Raw genomic sequence first — 26,632 nt, forward strand, 5'->3', positions numbered from 1 at the left:
CTCTGCAGAAGAGCTCGCCCATTGCTGCGGGCTGCTTCTGGTGGCTGCTCCGCACGTCGCTGTGTAAGCTGTTGAGTCCATGGCACATGCTGTGGAGAGCTAGAAAAAAAAAAAACGGGGGGAAAAAAAGCAATTCAAACCAGCCTGGGATTATTGTTGGCCTTTACTATTACTCATGCTTTGAAATCTGCAGCAGGAAGGCATTTATACAACTATTGTGGCAGCTTTTTTGTCCTACGCTGAGTTTCTCTGGGAGCTGCAACTCCGACTCCTTTTTCTCCTGAACGCTGCTAATCCTCAGCTCGAGACAGTCGCTTCCGAGTTCAGGCGCAGGATTCACGGATGTTACTGAGAAAAGCAGGGAGGCAGACGACGAGCCAAATCCCCGGCTCGGTGCAGAGATGCTGCTCTCAGCTATGGCTCACAGCGGGGCGGATGAACACGCTGCGGCCACGGGGCTCCTGGGGATGGAAGCGATCTGGAGATGGTGATGTACTTCTCTTCCCCGACACCTCCCCCTTCGGTCACTGCAAGGTCTCCATTATTTCCCAAGTCCGAAAAAAGAAATAGAGCTAAAGGATCCCCACCATAGAAAATCCTGGGTTTTGGAGTATGAATTTTTTCTGCAGTCATGAAGGTACAGATACATAAAATAATGGATGTAAAAGACGCTTACTGCGGCAAAGTAATGCTGGCACTGCATATTGTGCCATGAGGAGGAGAATACTGCTCTGGTTTTGAACGGTTCAATCTCCTGATTTGTATGGATTCTTTTATTTGTGTTTGAAATCTCTTGAAGTTTTGTGGTGTAACTGTTGTATGGTAGACATGGCAACCACACACCAAATTCCTAGTCTAAATATAGAGGGAATTAAGATGATAACATAGGGAACCAAATGTGGACTTTTCAATGGAGACTGCATTTTTATGAGAAATGGGTACCTTGGTGTATCGCGTCACTGGGTTTTACCCTTCTGAACGAACCGAGCCTGCTCCATGCAGGGTGCATGCTCCATATTTTGGGAGCTGGAGTTGACACCCTACAATGCAGAGAAGCCAGCATGTACATTTTTCTGTAGACTTATCCTTTTTGCAGTTCACTGGTAGTTACAGTGCCTGAGAGGAAAACCTCCCTAGCCAGGAATCGTTAATACAAGAAATAGGTTTTTAATTCGATTATCGTGCATTTCTTCTGGGGTCTGGCGAGGAGTCGTGGTCTGGTGCTTCAGTTCTCTTGCCATCCTCCCCTAGCAGCTGTCCCTCGTGGCAAGTTTTCTAGGCGTAGTTCTTCAGGATTTGGGAAAGCTTTCTGTGGCAGTTTGTGCCAAATCCAGAAAGTCCCCTGTGAGGTGAACAACGGCGAGAAGCGACACGTGGAGGGAGAAAGCCCCCGGGGACCGCTGGGGCAGAGCTGCTGGAGGCCACCACGGTTCTTCCTCCGCTGCCTCAGCTCAAGCGTTTGGGTGGCCTTGGACTAACCATGTGCATGGGACAGGGATCCCTTCCAACATTTTGCTCTGATGGAAGAGCCATATGTGCGATGGGGGCTTAGAAGATGAGGCTAAACCGGTTGAGACTGTAGGAACGACAGTGCAGGCTTTGAGGGCTGAAGACAGTTAATTTTTTGAGTAACGTGCTGTAGGAAAGGGTGAGCGCTCCGTTGTTTGAAGTTTTCCATCAAGAACTGGATGTCCTACTGAGTGATAAGCTCTAAATGATCTGCCAACCCAGGCTGGCTGGCCTGTTATAGTGGAGGCTCCTATGGGCTCACGTGCTTTCTCCTGTCGTTAGGATCCCTCTCAGAAGAAGAACCCTAGCAGTGCAGCGAGAGGGACAGCAGTCTGAGAGATGAGCAGGGCTCTTGGCTGCAGATGGAGGTTTACAGTCTCCAGCAGTCCCCAGGCAAGGCAGTTTTGACTTAATCTTCTAGCAAAGGGTGAAAACAATGGTGCGAAGAAGAAAAGGGTAAAGGACAAAGGAGAGAGGATTGTATTCGAAGCTAGAGTGCTGATTAGAAAGAATACTTCTTCTTTAAGTATTTCCATTCATGCAGTGTGAGTCGTTATGAAAACGTATTTGGCTTTTTACCCAGCACGGTTAAAACTCTTTCCATGGAAACATGGAATCAAAACGCAATTAGCTTTGCAGTAGTCGCACAGATTCCCCTGCCTGTTATCGTTTGCAGTCTTTTTTTCCCCACCCTTTTTAGGTGGGTCATCTTCTCTCATATTCTTTTCAAGCAGAGGTGGAAATCTCAGATTCTTTTCCTCCGGCGTCTCTGCTGTTACTGCTTTGTATCATGTGTACGTCTTGGTGAGGCCCCGAGTGGCTCGGCTGTGTCGCAGGCTGCTGTTCAAACACCAGATGAAATACAAGCCTCAGTGATACTAAATGTTTGTCTTTCCATGCAGCGTCCTTGCTCGTGCCGAGCAGATTCACTGCTCTCTGGCTTTGTCGGCAATGTCTTTCCTGCTGCTTTCTGCCTCGTCTACAGGCGTGGTCTACGCGTGCTCCGTGGTGCAGAGTGGTAGGACGGTGTGATATAGTGGTGATGGAGAGAGCTTTAAGCTTGGGGCTGTGAAACCAGAATAGGTGGATTAGAATATCCTGGGTCTCTACAGAAGTGCTGGTATCCAAGCATAGGATACCTAAAATGAAAGCACTTCCCCAGTATGGAAGGAACTGGGCTTGGCTGAGCAGAGTCGGAGTGTGAAACCCCGGGGACGGAGCGATGCGTTTGTGTCATGTCTGGCCACAGCCAGCCGCAGCTGGCCTTACTGTCAGGGCAGCAAGCTCATCAAAGCTTTCAAGGAAAGGAAACTTGAATTTTGGCAGAATACTTGTACATGTCATCAGTCACACGGAAGAAGAGGAGACGTCTTCAAGTGCAGGTGCTGTGAAAAGCATTCACAGTGGCAACTTCTTTGTCAAGACCCCAGAGCAGGTGGGTGTCAGGGATGAGATGAGAGGTCCTCGCTGCCTCTCACCTTCCATCACCAGTTTGTTGTTTTTACTACTGTGGGCTGTATTTTGGACTTCTGCTTTGGAATAACCCCAACATGGAGGCTGGAACAAGAATGTGACAGGGTTTTGCAATAGTTTAATAAAATATACTTTATCAGCTCTATTGGAATTAGCAGAGAGGAACAAATTCTAAACCGGGCTTTCTTCTGCATTTGCTCTCTTCCAGCTAACAAGGTTGTTGTCCTTCCACCTTCTCGTTCTGCTTCATTTATGGATTAAATTTCTAGCTATACAAACATGTATTTGATGTCACCATCCTTTTGATTTTCTCTTAAGCACTGGTGAACTTAACTACCCCCTCCCTTCTTGCATACTGCGTTTATCGTCGTAGTGCCAGCAATGTACTCAGCGAAAATGAAGGCAGTAGCTGTGCCCAAGAGGCTAGTCCAACAGATAGAGCCAATATTTCTGGGTTATCTTGTTTGCTTTCTCTTCTGTTTGTGCTGCTAAAGTCAGAGTAATTGTTGCTAGCTTGTACTTAACCTGAGTTAACACTGCTCTCGTTTCAGGTCTGGAAAAGGACTGATGCTTGGCTTATGATTGTGTCAGCCTAGTTAGATAATGCTTCTGCCTTGATTTATGCCCTGATACCGTGACAGCCACAGTAATAGTAGTTTCACCTTATTTATGCACTTGGTTATGTAGGGACACATTCTCCATGCAGGAAGCACAGCACCTTTGTCAAATGCCGTGTGCCTCCCTGTCCTGAAGCATTTCTACCTTCTGTGCTGCTATGGGAGCACTAACACCAGTCTGCAAGTACCTTGGCGCTCGGGCTGCCCAGCTCATTGACCGGCCGAATGCCTTCCCCCTTCCTTTACATCGCCTTCCAGCTGGTGAGATAAGAGGCAGGAACGTGAAGCCTCGCCCTTCTAACTCATTAGTCTGAGCCCTGGTACTGAGTCTGCTTAGCATCAAGCGACTTGTTTTTCTTCTGTCTGAGACTGTACTTACCTCCATAAATCACAAGCAGATCATAATCCTAACTTACTTGACACTGAACTTTTGCTTAGTTTCTTAACGCAGCTGGACGCATTGAATGCCCAAAAGTGGTTGGGAGGCCTTTTGTTTCCAAAATACACATTTTCAAAGGCTGGAGGTGCAGTTCTCATGTTGGTTTCGATCCGAGGTCTTGTTCTTGGGAATTTAGAAATTCTTCTGCCTCTCCAAAATGTTACCCGGCAGATTGCAGTGATTCTTACCAAAGACATGGACAGGGGTGGGCTGATAAAGTCTGCTGAAATAACTGATGTGTTTCTTGGTGTACTGTTTCACCATGTATATACAGATGTCTAAGATATAATATTTATTTAACTCTTTGGCTGTAACATGGAGGAGGAGGTGGACATATCTTAACTTCAAATGCCTGTATGTGAGGGGTGAGCAAAGAGCAGTGATAAATCTTTTTGAGCCTTTTAAGGGAGTAGGAGCTTACACCTTTTCCAAATATTCCCACCTGTAGATGCCAGAAGGGAGCTGTTTACTATAAAGGCTGGGGTCCTGTGGTATTAAAAAGGGAAGGGGAGAGAGGATGCTGAAAAAAAAAAAAAATAAAATCAGTCCTTGATTTTGATTGATTGGGGTGTTTTTGCCTACGGTTGACCAAGGTGTCTGCAAGAATACCCTGGGTGCCCTCACTTGTGGTAGCTTTGGACAGGCTCTCCTGGCTTGTCCCTGCCCACGGCAGGGCTGGCAGTAGGGCTGTAGCTGGCACGGAGGGAATTGTGCCTTCATTTTGGGTTGCAGCCCTTTGCTCCCTTTTGCATAGTCTGAAAGGGGCTTTAAGGTGTTTTACAAATGATGGTTTAACTGCATTTTAGGGATTCATGGAGAGAAACCTCTAAAGGCTGTTTGTTAATAGCCAGATATCTGGGGACAGTGTTAGATTTGCTTGTCGAGGCTTGTTTATTACTTGTTTTCTGTCTTTGGGAAGCTGAGGTTTACTTCTTATGTCAGAAATGATGCAAAAGGCACCCAGAACAGTGTACATGAATCCTCTGTCTTTGTTATAAATCTAAGTATATAGACTAAATAAATAACTTCTTTCTGGGCTCGAAATCCTTACAGTACACCAGACAACAAAAATTTGCGTTTTGGAGTAGCTCCTAGAATTCTTTAATGCTGAAATATCTCCTCCGCTTGAGAACCTGGGGCTCTCCCTCCCGTAGATAAGCGATGGCTGTTTGAACTGGCTTTCCTTCTGGCTGTCCTTTTGGGCAAGGGTTGGCATGATTCAGACTATACCAACCGGGACGCTAGGAGTGCGTGGCAGCAAAATATGAAGTTTTGAAGGTAAGGCTAAACAAGTACTCTCTTTGTTAAAAGAACGAAGGGGAAAAAGTCTGTGCTGTCAGGATTGCCTTTGTCGACTCTCAGCCGTTTGAATCTACACTGAGAAATGATTTTTAGAGCGATTTAGAAGCTTCTTAAGTTGTTTTCTTCTCTTTCCAGAAAACAGAATTTTATATAGAAACATACTGTTTCAAGTAGCAGTTGAATTAAATGTTTAAAAATAGGATATTTTGGTTTGTTTTAGATTTTTTTTTAGGTAAGCGTTAGTCTCCCAAGGAAAGTACATTCTGTTTTTATGCATGTCTTCTTATGAGCAATGTATGTTCCCTGACTGGCAAGTAGTGCTGTCTGGCGCACTGAATACCTTTTGGCAGGTTGGCTCTTAAAATATATTGTGTGTTATCTTTTACGGAGGATGCCGGTAAATGTCTGGATCCCATACTGATTTAGCAGAAGGGGAGACAGAACAAATGTGGGTTTTATTGTGGAGCACTGCTGGAAGTGGAAGGGGAGCCAAGGAGATGGGCAGCAGCGCATGCTGCGGGTGTGGGTTTAGCTCCCTGGTGCAGGACAGAAAGCAGCTAGAGCAGAGGAGATTTTAGGCTACTATTTAGGTAAATAAGTGAAATAATGCAGATGTGTGTCTGGGAGCTGTATTTCCTTTATTTCATGTTTGAGGCTGGTGACCAGGAACAGACCCGTGTATCTTTTTAACTCGGGACGCATTCTGACTTTTCTTGCCCCAAACTCCCAGGGAAGGGGAGAGAACGGGGCATTGACTGCAGGCACTAAACAGAGACAAAAGTCAGGAAAGGAGCCCAGCTAATATTTTCTTCCAGTCTTACCGATTGACCTAGCCAAAAAAAGCATAAAATAACAACAGCTGTTGAAAAAGTCTAAACCGTTTGCCTGTACCAACAGATGTTTCTATAAGCCATTGATTTTTAGGTTGTCCTGGCTTAAATACAGTACGGGATGAAAAGGGTCAAAAGGGTAAAATACATCTAGGAGAGATTTCTCTACTTATGAGAATTTTATAAGCTGTCAGTGAAGCTGTAAACAAAGTTACACTAAAATATATAATATCTTTTAGTTTAAGTTGTGTCTTTTTGCTTGTTACTGGCTGCTTGGGTTAACAAAGAAAATATTTTTCTTTCAATAGCTTTCAGATCTTTTGCTGGGTATTTTTTCTTATGCGTCTGCATTAAATAAGCCCATTTAACAAAACCTGATCCTCTTATAAACATGGAATAATGACAGTATCCCACATATGGCTTTCATTAATTTTTGCATGTTTTGAAGTTGCCTTTTTTTCTCCTGAAGGCTAACTTCAGAAACAGTGGAGATTAATGCTACATAATAGCCAAAATGACTAGCTGAGCAGTCAGCAGTTCTAACTTTGGATAGAAGGGGCTTCTAGTTAAAATTCTTTAACCATTTCATATTAGAGAGGACATTTTTCTGTACAGAGCAATGCTGCATAATCTGGCCTCCTCCCAGTTGCAGTTACTGGTTTGCATCGATTGAGCGGGCGTCAGCCCTGCTGGTTATCTGCAAGCTTTTGGCTTCTAAGTCTGTAAATGTTTTGGATTTCGGTCTTCTGAGAGCTACGGAACGTTTCACCCTTTTTTCCCAAGAAAACAGGCCCAACCCTTTCCGTGCTGTTGCTGGTGAGGAGTTTCAGGTGATCTGTTTTATTCCAGAGCAAGCTGCCCAGCTATCTGCGGCACCACGACCTCGGCAGCTGCTGAGATGGCCCCAATCTGTAGGACACCTCGGGCCATTGCAGGGCACACCAGTATACAGAATGCTGTTGTTTGACATTTTAGTCCCCAGTTATCATTGCCCATTGCATTAGGCTTATTTATTTATCTGTTGATGAAAGCGATTAAATGTATGGAAGCACAGCTCCTCTGACAAGCGGAGCGAATAAGAGGGGAGCACAAAACCCCAGTAACTAACGTTTTCCTGTACCACCTGTATTGACCTGACATTCCCAATGCTTGCAAGGGTACTCCCTACCTTTATTTGAGAAGAGAGAAATAGCAGGGTTCAGGTCCATTATTGCAGTTAGGAATTATACCTGCAACAGCAAACGTTGCTGTAAAGAGGTCTTTGACAAGCCAGTAGAAGAAATGTAGCAGATGTTAGTTTATAACCGAATAAATATTGTATTATTTTTCTGGAACGATGTCAGTAGTTGAGAAAATTCCTCACTAATGACTGTGTTTCAACATATTTGGCTGTTAACTATACCTGTGTTTTATGTCCTGAAATTCCTTTAGGAGCATTTTCTAAAATTGGGTTAAAAAGGAGAACATACCTAGGATGGGCTGCAGCAGCTGTGCTTTTGACAGTGTCTGAACAGAGCAGGCTTTTCTTCATGGACCCGGTGACTTCTTACCCTTGCATACCCATCTTCAGACCAGAGAGATAAAAGTGGGGTAAAAATTTGTAAAACAGGTTTCTTCCGCAGGGTTAACATTCTTTCCTGCGCTTGTGCTGTAAAGACATGTTTGTTTAATATTCTTTACAGAGGACTACCAGGGAAACGGATAAAACAGTGAGCAAATTAATACTCATGTGGTCCTAAAACAGACCTCCCAGGCGGGAGTTGGAACCCAAATGCCTCCTCTCAACGTTTGCGTTGGATTTTATTTCAAGTTTCCAAACACATGGGGAGAGGGTATGAAAATATTGGTTGGATGGAAGCGTAGGTAGGAGGGGGAGCTGGAGTGTCTGTTATTGCTGGGGAGAGAGGGTCCTGGCCGCAGCCAGAGCATCTCAGTTACCGGTCAGGTCTGAGCTCCTCCTTCCCACAAAGCAAACAGAGAACCTGGAAGGGCAAAACAAATCCCACAGTGTCTCCTAGCCCCTGCCTGCAGCAGCAGCCGAGCGAAAAACTGACCTGGAAATATGGTGGGTGCCTTCATACCGAGCTCTGCTTTCCCACCGCTTTCCCTACCAGGCTGTTAGTTACAAGATGAAAGAATAGATAACCTTTTCCTTTTTCACGGAGTACCCAGCCCAGACAATACATGGATCGTGTGGGCTTCCCAGGGCCGAATCCTAGAGACTTCAATTAAAAGGGAAAAGAAACAAAAAACAAAAAGAAAAAAAAAGGAGGGAAGCTGAATCATTTTCTGGCATGATTTATTCATTTGAATGACCCTTCGCTGCTTTTCAATTAGATTACAGTGCCTTAAACTGGAGCCATAAAAGAATGGTAAAAGTTGAATAATTTCCTCAGCTAAAGATGTGTCATTTTTACATTGTCTGTTAATTTTACTCACCGATACCGTACGTCATTTTTGTTGGGCTTTATCCGCCAATTCATCTGTGTAATCTGCTATCCTGTCTCTGTTTTTAGCTCTAAATGCACGGTTCTTTAGATAGAAGCACCCACCAGGCGTATCCTTGACCCGATCTCTTGTTAGGGCGAGGCTGGGGCAGTGGCCGCCTGCCCCTGTGCCATGCCTGCAGCAGCGGGCATCGAGCCTTTCTCTGGGAAGCTGATGTGGTGTTTCCTGCACTCCCCAAATGCAAGGCGGTCTGTCTTCCTGCACAAAAGCTCAACCTTAAACTGCAAGGCTCCACTCTTTCTAGAATTTATTATTATGATAGAAAGGAGCACGTTTTTGTTGGTGTAAGTCAGTCCTACCACGGGCTTATCCCAGTGATGCCGGAATATACTTTTTTATTATAGCCAGTATGAAAATGAAAAATTCCTTTGAGTTTTGAATTTGTCAACTTTATAGGTATTGAAACATCCCATTCGTCCCGCATTTGAGGCAAATTTACTCTAATTCCTCTGTAGAGTAAGTTACCAGACTTCTCTTGTTTGGGTATCATGGATTGAGCAGGCCTTCAAATATTTGGTGGATGGCCTGTGCAAACCAATTTGAAGTGACTTGCATAATGTTTACAATGGCTTGAAAACTCCTGTAAGTATACAATTTGCTATTTTAAACACGTTTGTTTACACCATTACCTTTCCAGATGCCAGAAATCATAGTCTTGCCTTCAGAGCTTCAGAGGCTGGAATCCCCAGAGCCTTGCATCGCGACCAGCGTTGCTGAGAGCCGCAGGGGTCTTAGTTTGTATCTGGGGGTTCCCCACTGGGAGCAAATCCTGTAATAACTCTGTTTTCCGTTATTTGTTTTCTTTTAGCTGACTTTTTGTAGGTGTTTCCAGGGACTAAACCCCTAAAGCCACTCATTTTGGAGTGAGTTTGGTGATAGCGGGCCATGCGCTGGGCTGCTGGGATGGCAGCAAAGATAATTTCTCGTTGTGAGAGTGTACAATTCGCACGTTAGTTATCCAAAACTGAAAAACATGAAGCAAAATTGAAGCTGAACTAATGCAAGCAGTGGAGGAGGTCGACATCACTGCTGACAACCACTAGGGCTCCTGCTCCAGTGGGACATCGCAGGGATGCAGGGATGCAGGAGCACAGGTTCGTTTTGGGAGGCTGGTTTGCAGCTGCAGGTCATAATTCAGGTGCTCCCTGACAACCTTTTGGGGTTCCCTGCTTGTCCACTCGTGTTTTCCCTTCCTTGCTTTCAGGATGCTGGAATTCACAGGGAAATACAAAATGTCCAGGGTTTGACAGCGAGAAGTATTTCTCTCAACGCTCGTAACACCCTGTATAAATATCTGCTGCATTGTCCAAGATCCCACAGCACTTCAGCCAGCCAGACATCTCCATTTGCAGTTATTTTTGGTAAAGACAGAACTATATGTTTGAAACTGATGTCAGATCAGCTGAGAGGTTGCTAATCTCATGCGTGGGATGTGTTTCTCCTGTAACCATTTGGGAGCAATAAGATGGGCAGTTTACTTCCTCTGAAAGGATGTTCAGGCATGCTCCGTGGCAGACAAAAGCCTCGGCATTTTTCTGAAGGTTGTTTGCACAATAGAAATTCCTGAGAAATGTGCACCAAGTCTCTGAGAAATATTAGAAAAGTGAAGGTCAGGAAATGGCTGAAGGTCTCTCAAGGTGTTTTTGTATTTTCTCAAACCACGCGCTCCCTGTATCCATATGTCTGACAGCTTTCCAAGTCCTCCTCATTCCTTCTTCATGGCTCTTAAACTGTTTATTAGACAGCTCTGTCTTAGAGCTTGAACACAGGCTGCAGCTGTATGATGGTTTGTTTGGATACAGAATTCAGCTCGGTTGTGTTCTCCCGAAGTACGGTGTGGCGAGATGTCCCTCTCCAGACCTTAGTGTGAAGATCCGAACGATCTAAAAGGAGAAAGCTGTAGGAGAGTCAGAACTGCCTCGGTTGGAGAATCAGACTTGTTGTGGTGCTGCAAATTTGCCCAAGCATTTTGTTGGGCTACAGCAGCACAGGACTTGCCATGGAGAGGGTCTGTGTGATGGCTGATTGCAGGTGACCATCCTCATCACTCTCCCTGCCTCCTCTTCCTTATAGGGGAGTCCAAAATCACAGCTGTCCTTTGGAGGCTACCCGATGAAGAGGATGCTGCTTGGTGGGGCAAAGGTGGGTCATGCTGCATCCACAGGGATGCAGCCCTGTACCAAAATGCCACTGCAGCGATGCAAATGGACAGGCTGGGCAGGAGCGGGTTTTTCACCCCTCCTCTGTGTCTTGCGATCCCCTTGCAAGAATGCAGAAATGCATTATTTAACTTAATCTTTACCAAAGTCTGTGGCGTGGGTGCTCACTGGCGCTCAGCAGCTGCCTGCTCACCTTCAAAACCTGTGCTGGAGCATCCACCTGGGTTTCTGCTCGGGCGGGTGCTGCCCTGCTGCCTGGCAGACACAATGGATGTACGTTCCCATCCAGCCTGGATGCTCTCCTCTTACAGACTTCGCAGTATTAGAGTGCAGATTTCCTTTGCCTTATTTAGTTTTGGAAAAAAAGGGGTTTGTTTTGTCTATCCGTGCAAGTGCCAGAAACAGAATTTTTAAATCACTTTCCAAAAAGCTGATTTCTTTTAAGAAAAGAGCAATTTAAATTGTAATTATTCTCTTTTGCTGTCTGACAAATTTATTATCTCCTGCGTTTAGTGCCCATAAGTGGGTTTTGACTTGCTTAAGAAAGAGAGAATTTTTTCCTTTCATGTGCTGCTCCATTAGTTCCTATCAGAGCCGCAGTTTAAAATGTTAATATGCCTCAGTATTTCTGCAGATTGCATCATTTTCAGTGTTTCATAACTATATGGCAAAAGTAATTCGAAACAGATAACAATAGTGCTGTCTGTTTCAGAATAACCATGATTTCCTTGTCATTAAGAGGTCTGTTAGCGGGGAGAGGAGGAGGAGTTTTATCTGGACGTGTTACAGATCATATGGTGCAATTGAGTGCTTTTTTTTTTTTTTTTTCTTTTTCTTTTCCTTCCCTTGAAATCCGCAGCACTGGACTTTGGTTTGGATATGAAACGATTGGATAGTTTCAAACTCCAGTCTGCACAAAGCGGCTCAGCGCTTCCAGATGGTTTCAATAAGGAGCCCAGAACTGTCGCATCAGCAGCCGATGGCCCGGCTGCCGCTCGCGTCTCCGCTCCATTTTGAGTAACTCGCAGAAAAGGGGAGCGGAAAGAATTATTTACTTGTTGGAGCTTTTGTTTTTTTTTTTAATCTTTATCTCCTGATTGTCTGCTGCATTGTGTTTCTGAGCCTATATTATATGTAAACATGCATATGGCATTCAGGAGATTGCTTAAATAGATGGACAAAAGGGACTGGAAACCTTTGTTCTGCTTCGTCCAGGCTGAGCCTGTGTTCTGCGTCCCCTCTGCGTGCCCGGGTGTCCATACAGCAGCGTGCAAGGCAGGATTTCTAGCCTGGAACAATGCAGCAAAAGCCCCACCTAACGTGGGAAGGGAGGGATGGTCTCCCAAGTGGGAGTGTGTCTGGCACATTATCTGCTATTTGTTTATATTATGATGGTGGTGGTTTTTTTTCTTTTTTTTTTTTCTTTTTTTTTTCTTTCCCCCAGCAGTCAGGTCTGGAAATTAAGATGAGATGGACTTCGGGTGTCTGTAGTCGTCACTGGCCTCCTGATCTTGGCTGTGAGTCAGGAACATAACCACAGAAAAAAAACTCTTGGAACAAATTAGGGATTTGGAAGCTTAAATTCGAAAAGAGAGGAGAGGGAAGGGGATTTTTCTTACTGGTTTATTTGGGTTTTTGTTGATCGTTTCTCTCTGTGGCTGAAGGTGTAGAGGAGTCCAAACAGATCAGTTGGCATTAGCCTCTTAATCTTCACCAGATCAAAACAGGGTAATTAGGCAGGGAGGCAGGTCACCCTGAGTCACAGGCCGGGCATGGGCGCGCACCGCGTCCTGGGAGTCGCCCTGCCCGGCAGCTCCCCTGGCCAGGGCTCGCCACCCGCCTGCACCGTGCGCCTCCGTCGCTGTTCCCTTCTGCCCCGTGACGGCCTGCGCTGGGTAACCTGTGGCTTTGGGCCACACAAAGGTGCTCCTGCAGAGCTCAGAAAAACTGTCCTCTTTTTAACTTGCTGTGACGACTGAGCCTCTCTCCCAGTGCGTCTCCCCCACCTCCTTTGGCTAGAGACATTTCTCGTTTCTCCTTACCTTTAGGAAGGGTAAGTGTGCGTGCAGCCGCAACAGACTGAGTGTTGATGCAGCTACAAGCCTGACTTCTCTCAGCATCCCCGTGGAAGATGCCCTGTGGCAGTCAGCAGTGATGCTCAGTGGCAGTCTGCTCCGCAGGGCAGGCTTTGCTTGGGCCCCGTGAGCTGAACATTTCCTTCTGGTTGTCCGAGGGGCCCCGAGGTTCAAAGGTGAAGTGCGTTATCTGACAGAGCTGTGCGGTTGTCATTTGGATGAATCTTGGCCAGTGGATGAGGAGAGGCCGTATATCCAACCGGCCATCATTGCAGTGATCTGGAAACAAATTCGAACAACTGCTGTGCTGGTTTTAAAAAAAATAAAAATAAAAAAGTTGCTACATAATGAAACGTAGAGCATCACTAAGGCACAGCGACTGCTGCAGATTCCTCTACCTGACCTAAATTCACACGCTTTGTTTATAGGTTCCTGTCTTGTAAATTTAGATTTGAGGAAATCCCTGCCTTTTATGGTAGCGTTCGAGGGGCTGGAATGCTGTCACAGCCACTTCTGATTCCTCATCTTGACAGGCACATGATTGCTGGGATTCATTACTTGTGGAGAAAACTGGTGGCTCCAGAAAGTCCCCAAAGCACTACCACATTTCGTGTGTCCTAATACTGAAAGCAGAAGCTCTGCTCGTTACTGAGGAGAACAGAGTCATCGGCGGAGCGCTCGAGCTGGGGGTTGTTGCCGTAAGAGAGGCTTAGAGAGGAGATCCTCCCAGTTCAGTGTGGTAGAGATGAAGCTTTGGGTTGTGAGGGAGAGCCTGGAGCCTCACGAAGTTGGGGCGGGATGCCTCGCGTTGACTAGGTAAGAGCCCCTCATCGGGAGGAGGTGACCCGCTGGGAGTCCCCGGCCTTCTCCTGCCCCTGAGGACCTACTCACAGCGCGACGCCCAGCGGTGGGCCTTGGGTGGTGGCTGGTCACCACCCCACCGAGCCGAGCTGTCTGAGGAAACGAACGCCCTTCTCAGCTTGCTTCCTGAGCCTGCTAGATCTAGAGGGTGATTACGTTTTTGTATAATCCGATTGTACTGATCGGCGGTGTCAGAACCAGCATAGCTCAAAACGGTACTTACCGTTTCTGTGGACTCTCGCTCCTCAGCCTTTTACCAGAGGCACGTACGTGTGTTACCCCTGAGTTACTCGCGGGCCGGCTTCTGGCGGCATGGTCGGATGGGCAGGAGACTGGGTGGCAACTGAAAGAGAGGAGCTCCAGTGCAATGGGATTTCTAGGTTTAGGCCTCCTTCGGAAAAACTTCCTTGCATTGACATGCCAAAACCTCGTTTTTATCTGTCGGGAGGACGCGGGGCTGTGGCATCTCTACCAGAATTTGAGGCAGTGGTTGCAGAGGCGGTTACAGAATGGCCTGGGGCCGTTCCCTGAAGGGCTGGATGAAAACACTCAGCAGCCCCGCAGGAGATGTACCAGCTCTCCGGGCGTTGATTAGGGTAGCTTTTTGAGATCTGCAATTAAATGGTGGTTTGATAACGCCGTTTCCAATGTCTTTGTCACCTGCTTTGTGGCACGGGTTTAACAATTCCTGCATTTCCAGCTTTCTGCCCCAAACAAGCAGCAAGTTTGCTCAGTGCAAGCTCCTGCACTCAAATCCAACCACAGAACCCCCCCTTCCCCTTTTCTTTTCTCTTTTTCTTTCTTTCCTTTTTTTTTTTTTTTTTTACCGCCCCCATTCTCTTTTGAATCGGTGAATGAGAGAATGTCTAAAGCCATGGAAGTATGGAAAGATTTTCTCCCTGGAGAGGTCAGGGTGGGGTGGAAAGCGGAGGGGGCTGCGAGGGGGCAGTTTGAAAACAGGAAACCATGTGGCAGCGTGCACGCAGGGCCCAGATGATGTGAATGAGCTATTGAGAGATGGGGAGAGACTCGCTGCCTTGCTCAGCATTAGAAAGACTGAAAAAACTGTGGGGTTTTTTTTGTTTTAAAGAAAAAAAAAAAACTTCTGCCTTTCAGATTAGAATAAATGAGAGAAAACTGTATTTTTCTGAGAGCAAGGTACAGAAATCTAGTGCTTGTCTTAGTGCTGCAAACATTTAGAAACAAAAATGTAAACGGCCGATTTCCTTTTTTTTGTGTGTGTGTGCACTGATTGAATCATAAGTTTCCATTCCTGTTTTGGGGAAGCGCTGAGCCTGAAGTTGTCTGTCTGTCATTCACCTGGCCCCAGGGGAGAGGGAAGAGCAGTCATTCTCCCTCTCCTCGCCTCCCCGAAAACACGTACCTTAGCTTCTCAGTCTCTTTGGACCAAGCAAACACACCGAGAGCCTGAAGCTGGCGGTGGAAGAAGCTGCTGAAGGAAAACTGCTGCGTTTTCTTCCCCACCTCCCTCCTTTTCTTTTTTTTTTTTCCTCTCTCTCTGAAGAGATGAATCATGTTCCCAAAACTGCAAAGAAATTTTCAAAGCTGGGAGAACACTGGTGCAGTACTAAAAAGGCAAGTAGTGACGTCCCAGCTCAAACCAGGAGGGAGTGGCTTTATTTCATTATTTTCTTTCCTTTTGCCCTGTGCTGTCATTAGAAATCTAAACTTAACGCAAAACCGAGCCCTCCTGTCTGGTGAACGGTAGACTGGCTCAAAAAGAGGAAAGTACCTTTTTTATTCTTTCTTTCACGTCCTTGTGCACTGAAAGAAAGATTGCGTTGGTGACAGTATTTACTTTGGATACGGTGATCGCCTTTTTTTTTCTTCTTTTTTTTTTTTCTTCCTCTGAATCAGACACGTCGTGGCTGAGCCTACCTTCTGCTTTCCCCTCTCGGAGCGTCCCTGTTGCACTCGTCTGGCTTCCGTTCTTTTCTCTGTCAGGATTTTCATTCTGGTGCTTTTTGGATATCAAAGTTGCCTGGAAAACTTTTTGTTATTAATATAACAGGAAGGCTGATACCATTCTTAGCAGCTACAAAAAATAATAGTAATCATATACGTAGAAAGCTCTCTCGAAGTACCTTTTGTTTGCTATAAGTTCCTGCGTCGCCTGCATAAGCAAATCTGTTCCAAGAAGACTTTATCAGCCGGTCGCAGCTCTGGGATTTTCGTTTTCCTGTTAAGAGGCTCGGACAGGCAGGCGTGCTTCGGAGGGCGAGGAGACGCGGGGGACTCCTCCGAGCACGCGTGCGAGCGGTCGGGAGCGCGCAGCACCGTGGTCACTCTGGAGTTCATGGTGGGCTCTGCTCCCCGCGCTTCGCCTCTGCTTGCGGCCGCGTGGACAAAATGTACGAACGCCACAAGAGGCGGTACAGCCTGTGCGACATTTCCAAGGTGGACAGGACTGTAGATGTGGTGTTGTTAAAGGTATGGTGCTTGTTTATGTCTGCTAACTTGCTCCTTCCTCGAGCGCGGCCCGCTGAGCCCTGAGCTGGGTGCTGTGGGGAGGGGGATCAGGTGGAAGAGCTCGCACCCTTCGGGATGCGGATGGGTTTGTGTGGTGACGCTAGGCATGAAGTGGCTTGATATTGTCTCACAAGCAAATGATCCGCCGTGGCATGCAAGCATGCTTCTGGAGAGCGCTTTCTGGCCATCTTCCCTGTCCCCCTGTCTGCTGCCCTTAAGCACTCGTGTCAGGATTTGTAAACTTCGCGCATCGCAGGTGGTTTTTTTCTGCGCCTTTCAGTCAAGGCTTTTCATTTCCAGTGGTCACTTCTGGGGTTGAAATGTCCTGTCATGTCACCCCCCCAATGTATTCTGCCAAAAAAAAAAAGCGTGACAGATCCTCCTTTGCCTCTGGCTTTTGTTTATATTTGAAGGGTGTTGCTGTTGATCTTAGTGTTTGGGTGGGAAATTTGACTGAAGATTGGTCAGAGCAAGAGCTTGGCTAATTGTCCCAGCGTTCCTCCTCTAATCTAAAATTAGCATGTGCTCCACCAAATGGCACAGTGGCAGTCTGGGAATGTCCTGTCTCCCTAACAGCTTTGTGGAGCTTCAGCAGTTTCCTGGCAAAGTGGATGGAAATCGGAAAGCAGCCAGAGGGACTGCAAAACACAGACTGCCTTAGATATCTTAACTCCTGGATGAGCATTTCCTTTCCCCCTCTCTTTCTCTCTCTGTTTTCTTTTCTTAGAAGAGGCGGTGGGTTTCTACATGATTGTGGGACTTCCTTTTTTATGGTTTTTGCTTCATGGCGTTGTGTCAGGGTTGAGACAAAAACCTCGAAGATGATAAATATTTTTATTTTCAAATGATTCTGGTTCTACTTCATGTGCACTAAAATTGACCAAACACTTGTTAGGTTAACTTGCAGTGTTTAGGAATGAAAGTGTTCATGTTGGTTTAGGTTTTGCCTTTTTTTTTTTCCCCTTTCATTGAATGTGTCCTTTTTTGTGTGACACCAAGCAAAAATAACCATAGCCCGTTTTCTGTGTCAACTTGATCTTGTTGAGTATTTTTTTGAACTTTTATCTTAATGATGTTAGTTGCAGATTGAATCCCATGGGTTTCAATCTCTAGGTGACCCTATAAGTCATTAAAAAACACAGACATACTGTACACACACTGCTTCTGTGAAATATCTGTTTATGATACTTGGGAAAAGAACTGGTACCTCTGACAACCTTGGTTGCTTATGTGAAAAGCACAATCTTTTTTTTTTTTTTTTAATTCATAAAATCTGGATGCCTGGGTTGAAATGCAGCTCACTGTGATTATCTGACTTCAGTATTTCTGATGTCATTAGTTCCCTAAATTAGTTTTTGTTCAGCAAAGCTTAGATTTTATAACAAAGTATGGCTCTCGTTAGTTCCCACTAGTATTTTCCTAATTGAGTTTCAAAACTGTGGGTTATACTGTCTGTTCCTGCAAGTGACTCAGTGTCCATATATGTGTGCATGTGTGCACGCAGCGCTGCTCCGAACATCGGCTGTAAAGAGTGCAAATGTTTAAAATAGGAGGGTGCTAGTGACAGCTATGTTATAAGCAGCTTGGTCTTGATATTTAGTCAGTCTTGATGCTTTAGCTGGTTTCTATAACATAGCCAGTAGATTAAATTAAATTTTGATGATCCAGGGATCTAAGCCAGCACTAGACTGCGTCAGTGGCAGATCATCTCTTGACGTTAATGGGAGCTGGATCAGACCCTTAACAAGGGAGCTGGGTTTTTTTGGTTGGGATTTTTTTTGTTTGTTGGCCGGTTGGTTTTGTTTTTAATTAAAATACTGAAATAAAACTGTACCTTATGCAGCTCACTATATTTTGGTGTGTAAGAGGGTTTCTTAGGTGTTAAATATTGAATAGCAAATAAACATCCATACAACAAAACCAAATAGGATCCATTAAAAATATTGGATCTGAATGAAGTTGCAACAAGATACCTGCTAAGCACCCAGCAGCTTTCATTTTGGCCAGTGCCTGACTTGTACAAGGTGTCTTTTCTTTGGGTTGTAGGTGAATATGTTCTTTGCTTCATTTTAAGATGGGGAACTCAGTAATCATGATATAGGAAGGAAAAACAGCTGGCGGAGAAGGCAACTGGAACAAGTTGTGAACAAAGAAGATCATCTGTCATTTCGGCTGCCATGTGTTTATAGATGGTATTTGATTTGCATTGATTGCAAGTGTTCTTAGATAAAGTTGCAAAAGACTTTTGGTTCCTACCGACTACTTTGTGATGCACATGTCTTCTGAGGTTCCGCCGTGCTGGTGCTAAAATTTTCCATGTTTAGATTGTGCCTGAAGAAGTGGTTTGTGAAGTTACGTAAAAAACCTCAGCAATTCTGGGGGCTGATGCACACAGTTATTTTTTACTTTAACATGGTTTCCTCCTCCTCCCCGCATACAAAAGCAAAAGCCAGTGGGTAAGTCTGCATCCTAGCTCATTGTTGGAGGTAGGACTTCGTCTGTACTGCAGCTCTTTTTGCTGCTGCAGCAGTGCAAGCGTGGTGTGCTTGGTTACCGACCACAGCGGTTTTTGCCCCGGTACAGGGAACCCTGTTTGATGCAGAAATGGCGTAGAAATTTCACATCATCTTCCCCTCTGAGCTTGTAGTGGAGGAAGGAGAAGGTGTGGGTCAAGTGGGATATCTCTTTGTCTGAATGATTCATTGAGCTCTAAGCAGCACTGTGCAGGGTAAAGCAGACTGCACTACGTTGTTCCAAGACCCAAATGGGAAGTCGCAACGTGCCCATGTGTGGGTTGGCAGTCCTATCTCATTTTTTATGTTGTGCCTGCTACCGCAAATATAACTGTCAAGGGACAGAACACAGATACCACAGGAGCTGGCACCTTGCAAATACATGCACAGTTAGAGACATGTTCAAATTTCGATGATCAGTTTGTTCTTCTCGGTTAGAAGATAAGAAGTGGGCTTGTTTTGAAAAAGGGAGGCTGAGCAATCACAACCGGAAGTATTTTTTTAGTTGTTCGTTGACTGTATCAACATTTCGGCTTGGTAGATGAATACTCAAACTGTAATTGGTAGGTAGAAGGTGTGAAGTTTTTTTCCTAACTGGGGAAAACAAGGTTTGATTTAGCTGCTCTTCAGACTAGCAGATCTCATTCAGCTTCCAGTTAAGGCACATAGCATTATTAGTGAAATTAAAATCAACCCAGTGTCCTAAAAAATAATTAAGACATTTTAAAATTAAGGAGGGTGGCGTTTTCCGTCCATTATTCTGCTCCCTCCTCACCGGGCTTCTCTGGCAGCTAAACATCTGCAAGAACACGTAAGGTAAAGTACAGTTTGCGGCATCCTAAGCTAATAGTTTGTGGAGAACATCCCCAAATTACCTGAGGCTAAGGTTTCTTTCATTTTTTTTGTTGTCATACTTGCAAAGCATTTTCATTTTTTTCCTCAACAGTTTATGTTTTTGATTATTTGCAAGTGTTCTTTCCTTCTTTGGGGGCTGGAGCTGAGGGAAGTGCTGTCCTTGGATGGTGGATATGCAGCATCTCGTCAAACTTTGCAGCCCTAAAATAAATCTGAACTTTAATCCTGAAAACTGCATCTACCCACAGTGATTTCATTACTGAAGGGCCAGCAGGAGAGACGTATATTTACGATGATGTGGAGAACCTTGGCTTTATCTGTTTGTGCCTTGTGTAGAATTGGAATAGGGAAGATAACTAGGATGAAATGGATGTGTTTTCATCCCGGGCAGATACACGTTCATGTGAATTTTGCTCCCATTTTAGTCAAGAGTTGTGTTTGTTTGTGGGTTTTGTTTTGTTTTGTTTTATGCAAAGCCATTGCTGTTATTTTCAAAGCTTAATTAAAGCTTGTTATTAACAGGACTCATTCCGCTGCTGTGGGAAGATCCCCCAGCGCCAAGGGCTGGAAAACCTTCCTGGGGCAGACACTCACTTCCCCGTTTGGGACGGTGCCAGGGAGAAAAGTGCACTCTAGGAATTCAGCATTACTCTTACACCACAATGTGCTAATTTATTCAGCCATTTAAAATGTCCTGTGGTTGGAGGAGCCTCTTCCTTTAGCGCAGTTCTCTAGAGCACTGCACACTTGTTGCAGTGAGCGAGGTCACTTTGGACCTCCTTGACAAATTGTTGTCCTGATGGGGGGTCACCGGTGCTGGTTTTCTGAAAAGGTAGAAGGTTTGATGCAGCGTATTTGCGGTGCTGGATGGTAAATCTCTATAGAAACCATAGCAGGATTGCAAGTGTTGTCACTTTGTCCCTTTTGACATACTGGAGAATGGTCTCTGCTTTCCTCATCCACATGATAAAACCTTCCCCTAAAGCTTAAGGCAAGAAAATACACAGGGAGATTACAAAAAAATAAAGAAAGAAAACCTTCAAAAAAATCTGGAATTCGTAAGTAAAGTGATATGTCTCAATATTAACTGGTAAGGTGACTATCAAAGCATTGCTTTGGAGTTTTTGCTCTTGAGTTTTGAATAGATGGAGTTTGTTTCCATCGGTGGCTGCTGAAAGAGGACAGTGGAAATCCTTTCCTAGGTGCCCCAGCCCTCACACTCCTTTACAAAGAGGTTTGGAGGATCTTGAAAAGTGTTTTTGTGAAGGAGATGAAATTAATTTTAATTTCTAGTTCAGGTATTAAAGGCAACAACTAGATGATGCCATCATCAATGGAACTGTAAAGTCAAAAGTTTGTCAGAATAAATGTTGAATTCCAGTCATGTCTACAAATTTCTTCAATGAAAACAGTATCCTCTGGGAATTTTTTAGGAGCAGGTAGTTCCTAAAGAGTTAAGATTCGCATTAGATTTTTTGAAAATAATTGTAAAATTTCTGATTATGAAACAAATTAGTTATAATTGCAGTTAAAGAAGCTTGTTTTCTGCTATTTTTGTCCTTCTGTGGGTATTTCAAATCTTTCCTAGTGTCAGTTACAGCTCAGTATGGTGCATAAGTACTTCATGATACACCAAGCAAGCTAAAATTGCTATACTAAATATTTTCCTTTGTGCAGTGGTGTCTGGTTTTAGCTACAAGTTAGACCTTAGTTTGGGAGCTGGGAAAAAAAAAGAGAGAGAAATGGAAACTTGTACAATTAGGACAAAGTTAAAACAATATGGAAGTAAGCTGAATCTCTAGAGATTTGCTAGGAAATGAAAGTTAAAATCATGTGGTTTCTTCTGCTCTGAGATGCTTCACGTTGATTTATATTGCTACCAGTGAGGCTGTCAAGTGCAAACTTTTAAAGTAGGGGAAGATTTCCTGAGAGGTCAGTGTGTTCCTGTTATTGTGCAATGGAAGGGAAGTGCTATCAGGAGAGTTCAAATAAAACCAGAGGGAGGACTTTTCCGTGGTTATCTCCCGTCCTAAATTTTTTGAGTTATAGAAGGGCCTGGCAGCTGCTGGTGCTGCTGGCAGGTAGCTGCTTTGGGAAATCAGTGCCTTCCTCGGAAGGGATGCTCTCGTGTGGGGGCAATCCCTGGTAGGAGGCTGTGAAGGAGATAGCAGCTGGCCCCCAAAGCTAGGAGAGCAGAATTAGAAAGAGGCAACTTGGAAATGTCTTCTGAGAAGGAGGAACGGATTCTGGTTTGTGTGGGCAGGCGCTGCAGAGGACTGGAAGGGGTAGGATAACTCCCCGGGACAGATGGGTGCGCAGGGGGAAGGGAAGGAAGAGCCTGGGGGAGATGCTACAGAGGAAGGTCTCTGCTCCAGCTGAGGGAATACGGGCTGGTGGTCACTGATTGCTGCCACATGACGGAGAACATCGCGGCCCCGTTTGTCTCGCAGATTGTCTAGCGCCGTCCTTTTCTTATGCAAAGAGGCTTCCGTACTAAGTCGCTGCAAGTTTCAAATTAAACGTCTGCAGGAAGAGTGGCTCTGCGATTCAGGAAATACAGGCGTGCGTGCCCAGAACGAGCAACCAAGCTGTCTGCTGCCTGCAGCTCCAGCTGGTGTCCTGAAGCCCTCTTTGGACATTTAGTCTGCGAGTGTTTCGCAGGCAAACAGAAAATCCTTTGGGATTCACTTTTTGGTGCCTGGGGACATGCTTCCATGATTCATTCAGTGTCTGCGCTGCAGATAAACACATTCAGGCTTCGGCATGGAAAAATAGCTGGTTCTCTCCTGGCGTTTTTTCAAAAGCTGCATATTGAAGCTCTGTTCCCAGGGACTGTTTCGTGTTCCCTTCTGCCATCTGAACACCGCCGCATCCTCTCCGCTCCCGCCGCAGCGATGTGGGATGCCCAGAGGCTGTGGGCTATAATCAGTGTGGGCAAGGAGGAAAATGATTTTTTTTTTATTGTCTTCTGCGGCCGTCAGCCTGCGGTCCCGTTGTCAGGCTTCTCGTAGCAGAACATAGGCTAAGGGAAAAAGGAAGGGATAGTTTTGTTATGCATGTTGTCTATACATCTGTGAAATCCCAAAACAACCTCATTGCTGATTACTTCATACTGGTGCATTCCCCAGCCCTGGTGTTCTGGTGCTTTTATGGTATTTTCTCTACAACCCGTGACGCCTGTACCTCCAGTCACTAGTCGCGAGTGAATACAAGCAGTCTTCAGCAGTGGGCAGTGGGGTTTGTGTTGTCAGTATCTGTGGACCACCCAGTTTCCTGAGATCTTGCAGTAAACCTCCCCCAAATCCTGTCTGGTCTCCTTTTGGCATAGGGAATGCTTGTGTATAGTAGTGGTTTCCTTTGTTTGTGTTTTGGTGGCGATTATTATTATTCCTGAATTAGGGCTACTGAGATAAATATTTTGTTCTTAATACTTTATTTCGTACATAATCAGGTACCTCTGAAACAGCACCTTAAACTTCAGTGTTACTTTCTTTTTACTGTTTTTTGTAGAAAAAGGCAGACATTTTCAATACTTGGCAAAGTCACAGGGCAGAGGATAGAGCTGGCTGGGTAATGGGAAAAATATTCAAATCTTTTTTGAAAAAATGCCAATGTCTATAATGCATTTTCAGTGAATGAGTCAACTGGTTCTATTAAAGGAAAAATATACTGTTAATTCAGCCTAATTTAATTTATTCTGTCACCAATCAACTGCTGCGCTGTAAACAATCTTGAATCTTCTCCTTCTTTGCTTGTTTTCTGCTGATTATTGAACAGGGTGCTTAGTTATCATTTTCCAATAGTGGGTATCAGTATAAACCAGGAGTAGTTTCCATAAATTTTATGGAGCTACATTGGTTTAAGAATAAGGAAGATCAGGCTCAATGTGTTCAGGATAGAGTTAGGTGCAAGCCAGTCAGAAGGAGGCAGAATTTGATTTTATGTAGGAGATGGGTCATTCATTTGCGTGGACTTGAGCAAATTTGCATTTATCCTCCTGTGTGTGTTCAGACTCAACCTCTAGATTTGCCTTTAATTAAATGTAAGATAATGTGCTCCAAACTAGATTCTGCTTTGGCTCAAGAGAAAAGAATATTAATCTGATTCTCATTGACTTTAAGGTGATAATGTGATATTTATTGACTTCACAGCTCTTCCAAGAGTAAAAAGTATGTATAAACTCTGTGGTGAAGTTGAGTTGCTGAGGTTAGGTAATGCTCAGCCTTGCTAGCAGCATGGTTCTTCCACTGAAAGAAGCAGAAGTGTGACCAACTCCCCATGCAGCAGTTAAAACTAAACACCTTTAAGTCACTTTGGAAAATAAGGGATCGTTCTTTTGAGTATTTGCTTACAAAAACCTTTGTCAAACTTCAGAGTACCCCTCTACCACCCCTCTTTTCCTCTCCACCCCTTATTTAATGTATATGTAACTGCTTGCTAATGGAGGTGCTGTGCTGAGGCCTGTATTTGTGTGCATTCAGCGAGATGGTGTGGGGCAGCAGAAAAGAGAGAAGGTGGCATACACGAGTGTGTAAATGTGTATGGTTTGAGTAGGGGTGCAGGGAAGAATGGGATCTTGTATGTATGTGTACTAGGGTCATATGAGATCTTAGATGGATATGTATGAGGACTCGGTGAGCAGAGGCAAGGAGCAGTTAGTGGCAAGTGTCCAAAGTGTGTGCACATCCAAGAAAACCAGTCTGTAAAATGGCTGGAAGTGGGGAGAGACATCCAGGGCCGTGCACTGAGGTCACCTCGAGACCTCGCTCCGGTACAGCATGAGGTCTTTGGCTCTCCTGAGAGACTCATTTTTTCCCTCTGAGACCCGCTCTGTTCCTTCCCTGCCTCCCCCAGCAGGAGCTGCTGGCCAGGGAGGTCGCAGCACCCTCGCTGCTGGCGGATTTTACGGGCGCGTTGCTTTCAGACCTCTCAGGTTTAGCCGAGCCTGACTTGGAGCAGCACAAGGGGACTAGCTGACCTGTCAAAGGCCCTCCCAACCCCGTTTTGTCATCACGCAAGTATGGAGGAGGACAAAACCTACGGAAGAAAAATGTGCAGCTGACTTTTTTTAGCTGACGGGTCTCGGGGAAGTGCTGACTTTGTGGTGTGGTGAGCGGGAGGGCACCGGGGGCTGACAGGAGCCCCCCTGGTGCAGGGCAGGGGCTGCAGCCAGGCCACCACGGCAAGCGGCGCGCTCCTCAGGCTTGGCCAGAAGGGAAGGGACGGGGGTCCTTAGAGCAGCAAGTCCTGTCAAGGGTAGGGGAGTCGCAGATTTTTTGAGAAAGGAGAAGATCAAAGGGATAAGAATCTGGCAAGGGCCTGCGAGGACGGAGCAGGATCTCGGAGGAAATTTGGAGAAAGGCAAGAGGCAAAAAATAAGTAGTAAAAATTCTCTGTCTGACAGAGATGGGGGAAAGGAAAGCCAGAGAGAGGGGAGGAGAAACATTTGTCATGTGAAGTAAGACAAGGTCATCCATTTCAGCGGCTTTCTTTTAGCTAGAACGTGTGGGATCGTGTGTGTGGAGGCAAGCAAGGAGCGGCTAGGCAGGAGGGAAAAAACCTCTGGGTTGGGGTGAGGTGGTCCGGGTGAGATTTGTGTTTGGGAAAGGCAGAACGGCAAGGAGAGAGGGCAAAGGGGTCTACAGACTCTACCAGTTGCAGACAGAAGTGTTGGGAATTGTATGCTGGGTGAGCCAAGGGTTGTGGATAATCCAACAAACTTCAGAGTCGATGTTGGACAAAACAACCCAAGTGAGGATGAGTAAGGCACAGGCAGAAGGGGGAAGAAGGCCGAGAGCAGATCAGTCATCCCTGCTGAAAGACTGGAAGTCACGGAGAGGGTGAGGGACAGGGTGAGATGATAAGGCTGATGTTGAAATAAACCATGTGACCGGGCTTAGTGTTAGAACGGGGTTTTCTGACACAGTCGTCATTGCAATTAATGCAAACACGAAGTCACATACAAAGCACTTCTGGTTCTCACCGTGACATGGACACTTCCACAGCCCTCATTTCTACGCTATCAGACCTCCTTGCTGTCTTCAAGGTAATTAACTTTGCAGCAATATGGGTGGTAAGAAATTGCTGTCCCCTAGATAGTGAACTGAGGCAGAAGGCAGAGGAGTATCTTGCCTGCAGTCCCACTGCAAATGGAAGTGAGAATTGAAGCCAGGTTTCTCGAGTCCTCCACTAGTAGCTTAAACGCTGGCTCATCCTCCCTCTGAACTCCTGCCTTGAGCAGAAGCCACTTTAAGTCATACTTTCCACGGAGAAATACAGCTTTTGGCATATTGTAATGGTTTGTTTAGTGATGCAAAAAAAAAAAAAAATTAAGTTACTTTTGAAGTTTTTATTACTGGGACAAAATCAAGCCAGAAGTATATACCTGCTGGTCAGTGCAGAATTAAGTCGCAGGAGAGGCTAAAGGATGATAGCAAAAGTGGCCTTTCTTTGATTTGCTCTTTCCGATTTTTTCAGATAAACCGTGAAAGCTGGTGCTCGCTGGAGCCATGTCCCGACTCTTCGCTGCTGGAACGCAAGCGGACAAGGGAGTCTCCAGGTAAGCTGTGTGTTCTTGGCCAGCACGCGGGCAGGAGAGCAGCCCTGTGGTTCTCCTTGCTTGCTTTCCTCGCCTTTCCTGCCCTTTTTTTTTTTGTCATCCAAACCTCAGCGGGGAAAAATACGTAAACTAAAGAAAATGTGTAATGAATCTGTCGTGAGTCATTGTTAGCACATGGTTGCAGCACTTGACTTGTAGTGAGCTGGGTGGCGTGTCACCCTCTTAAGTAATTGTGCACTTGAAGGATTTCAGTATTTCAATTTTACGATAAGCTTGAAAAAGAGAAAACTTTTGTTTTCTAGACGACATGGTAATAAAATAAAAGGGAAAAAAAAAGTCAAATATGAATTCTCTTAATCCTTCTTTAGATCCAAATCAGTGGCTCAATTTTTTGTTTTGTTTCTTTTTTTTTTTTTATTTTTTTATTTCCTAAAAGTTCCCA

The 26,632-nt window shown here is 45.2% G+C and overlaps 1 protein-coding gene across 1 annotated transcript in view; it reads left to right on the plus strand.

Moving 5' to 3' along the window:
- Positions 1 to 15,431: 15,431 nt before the first annotated feature.
- AKAP13 (A-kinase anchoring protein 13) overlaps positions 15,432 to 26,632 on the plus strand; it is a 77,204-nt gene continuing 66,003 nt past the window's right edge. Inside the window, exons 1-2 of the mRNA XM_067003876.1 lie at positions 15,432 to 16,224; positions 26,109 to 26,190. Coding sequence (XP_066859977.1) covers positions 16,144 to 16,224; positions 26,109 to 26,190 — 163 coding nt within the window. The 5' untranslated portion in view covers positions 15,432 to 16,143. The remainder of the gene's footprint in view (positions 16,225 to 26,108; positions 26,191 to 26,632) is intronic.

The sequence above is a fragment of the Anser cygnoides genome, chromosome 11 (genome assembly GCF_040182565.1).
Source record: "Anser cygnoides isolate HZ-2024a breed goose chromosome 11, Taihu_goose_T2T_genome, whole genome shotgun sequence".
Lineage (NCBI taxonomy): Eukaryota > Metazoa > Chordata > Aves > Anseriformes > Anatidae > Anser > Anser cygnoides.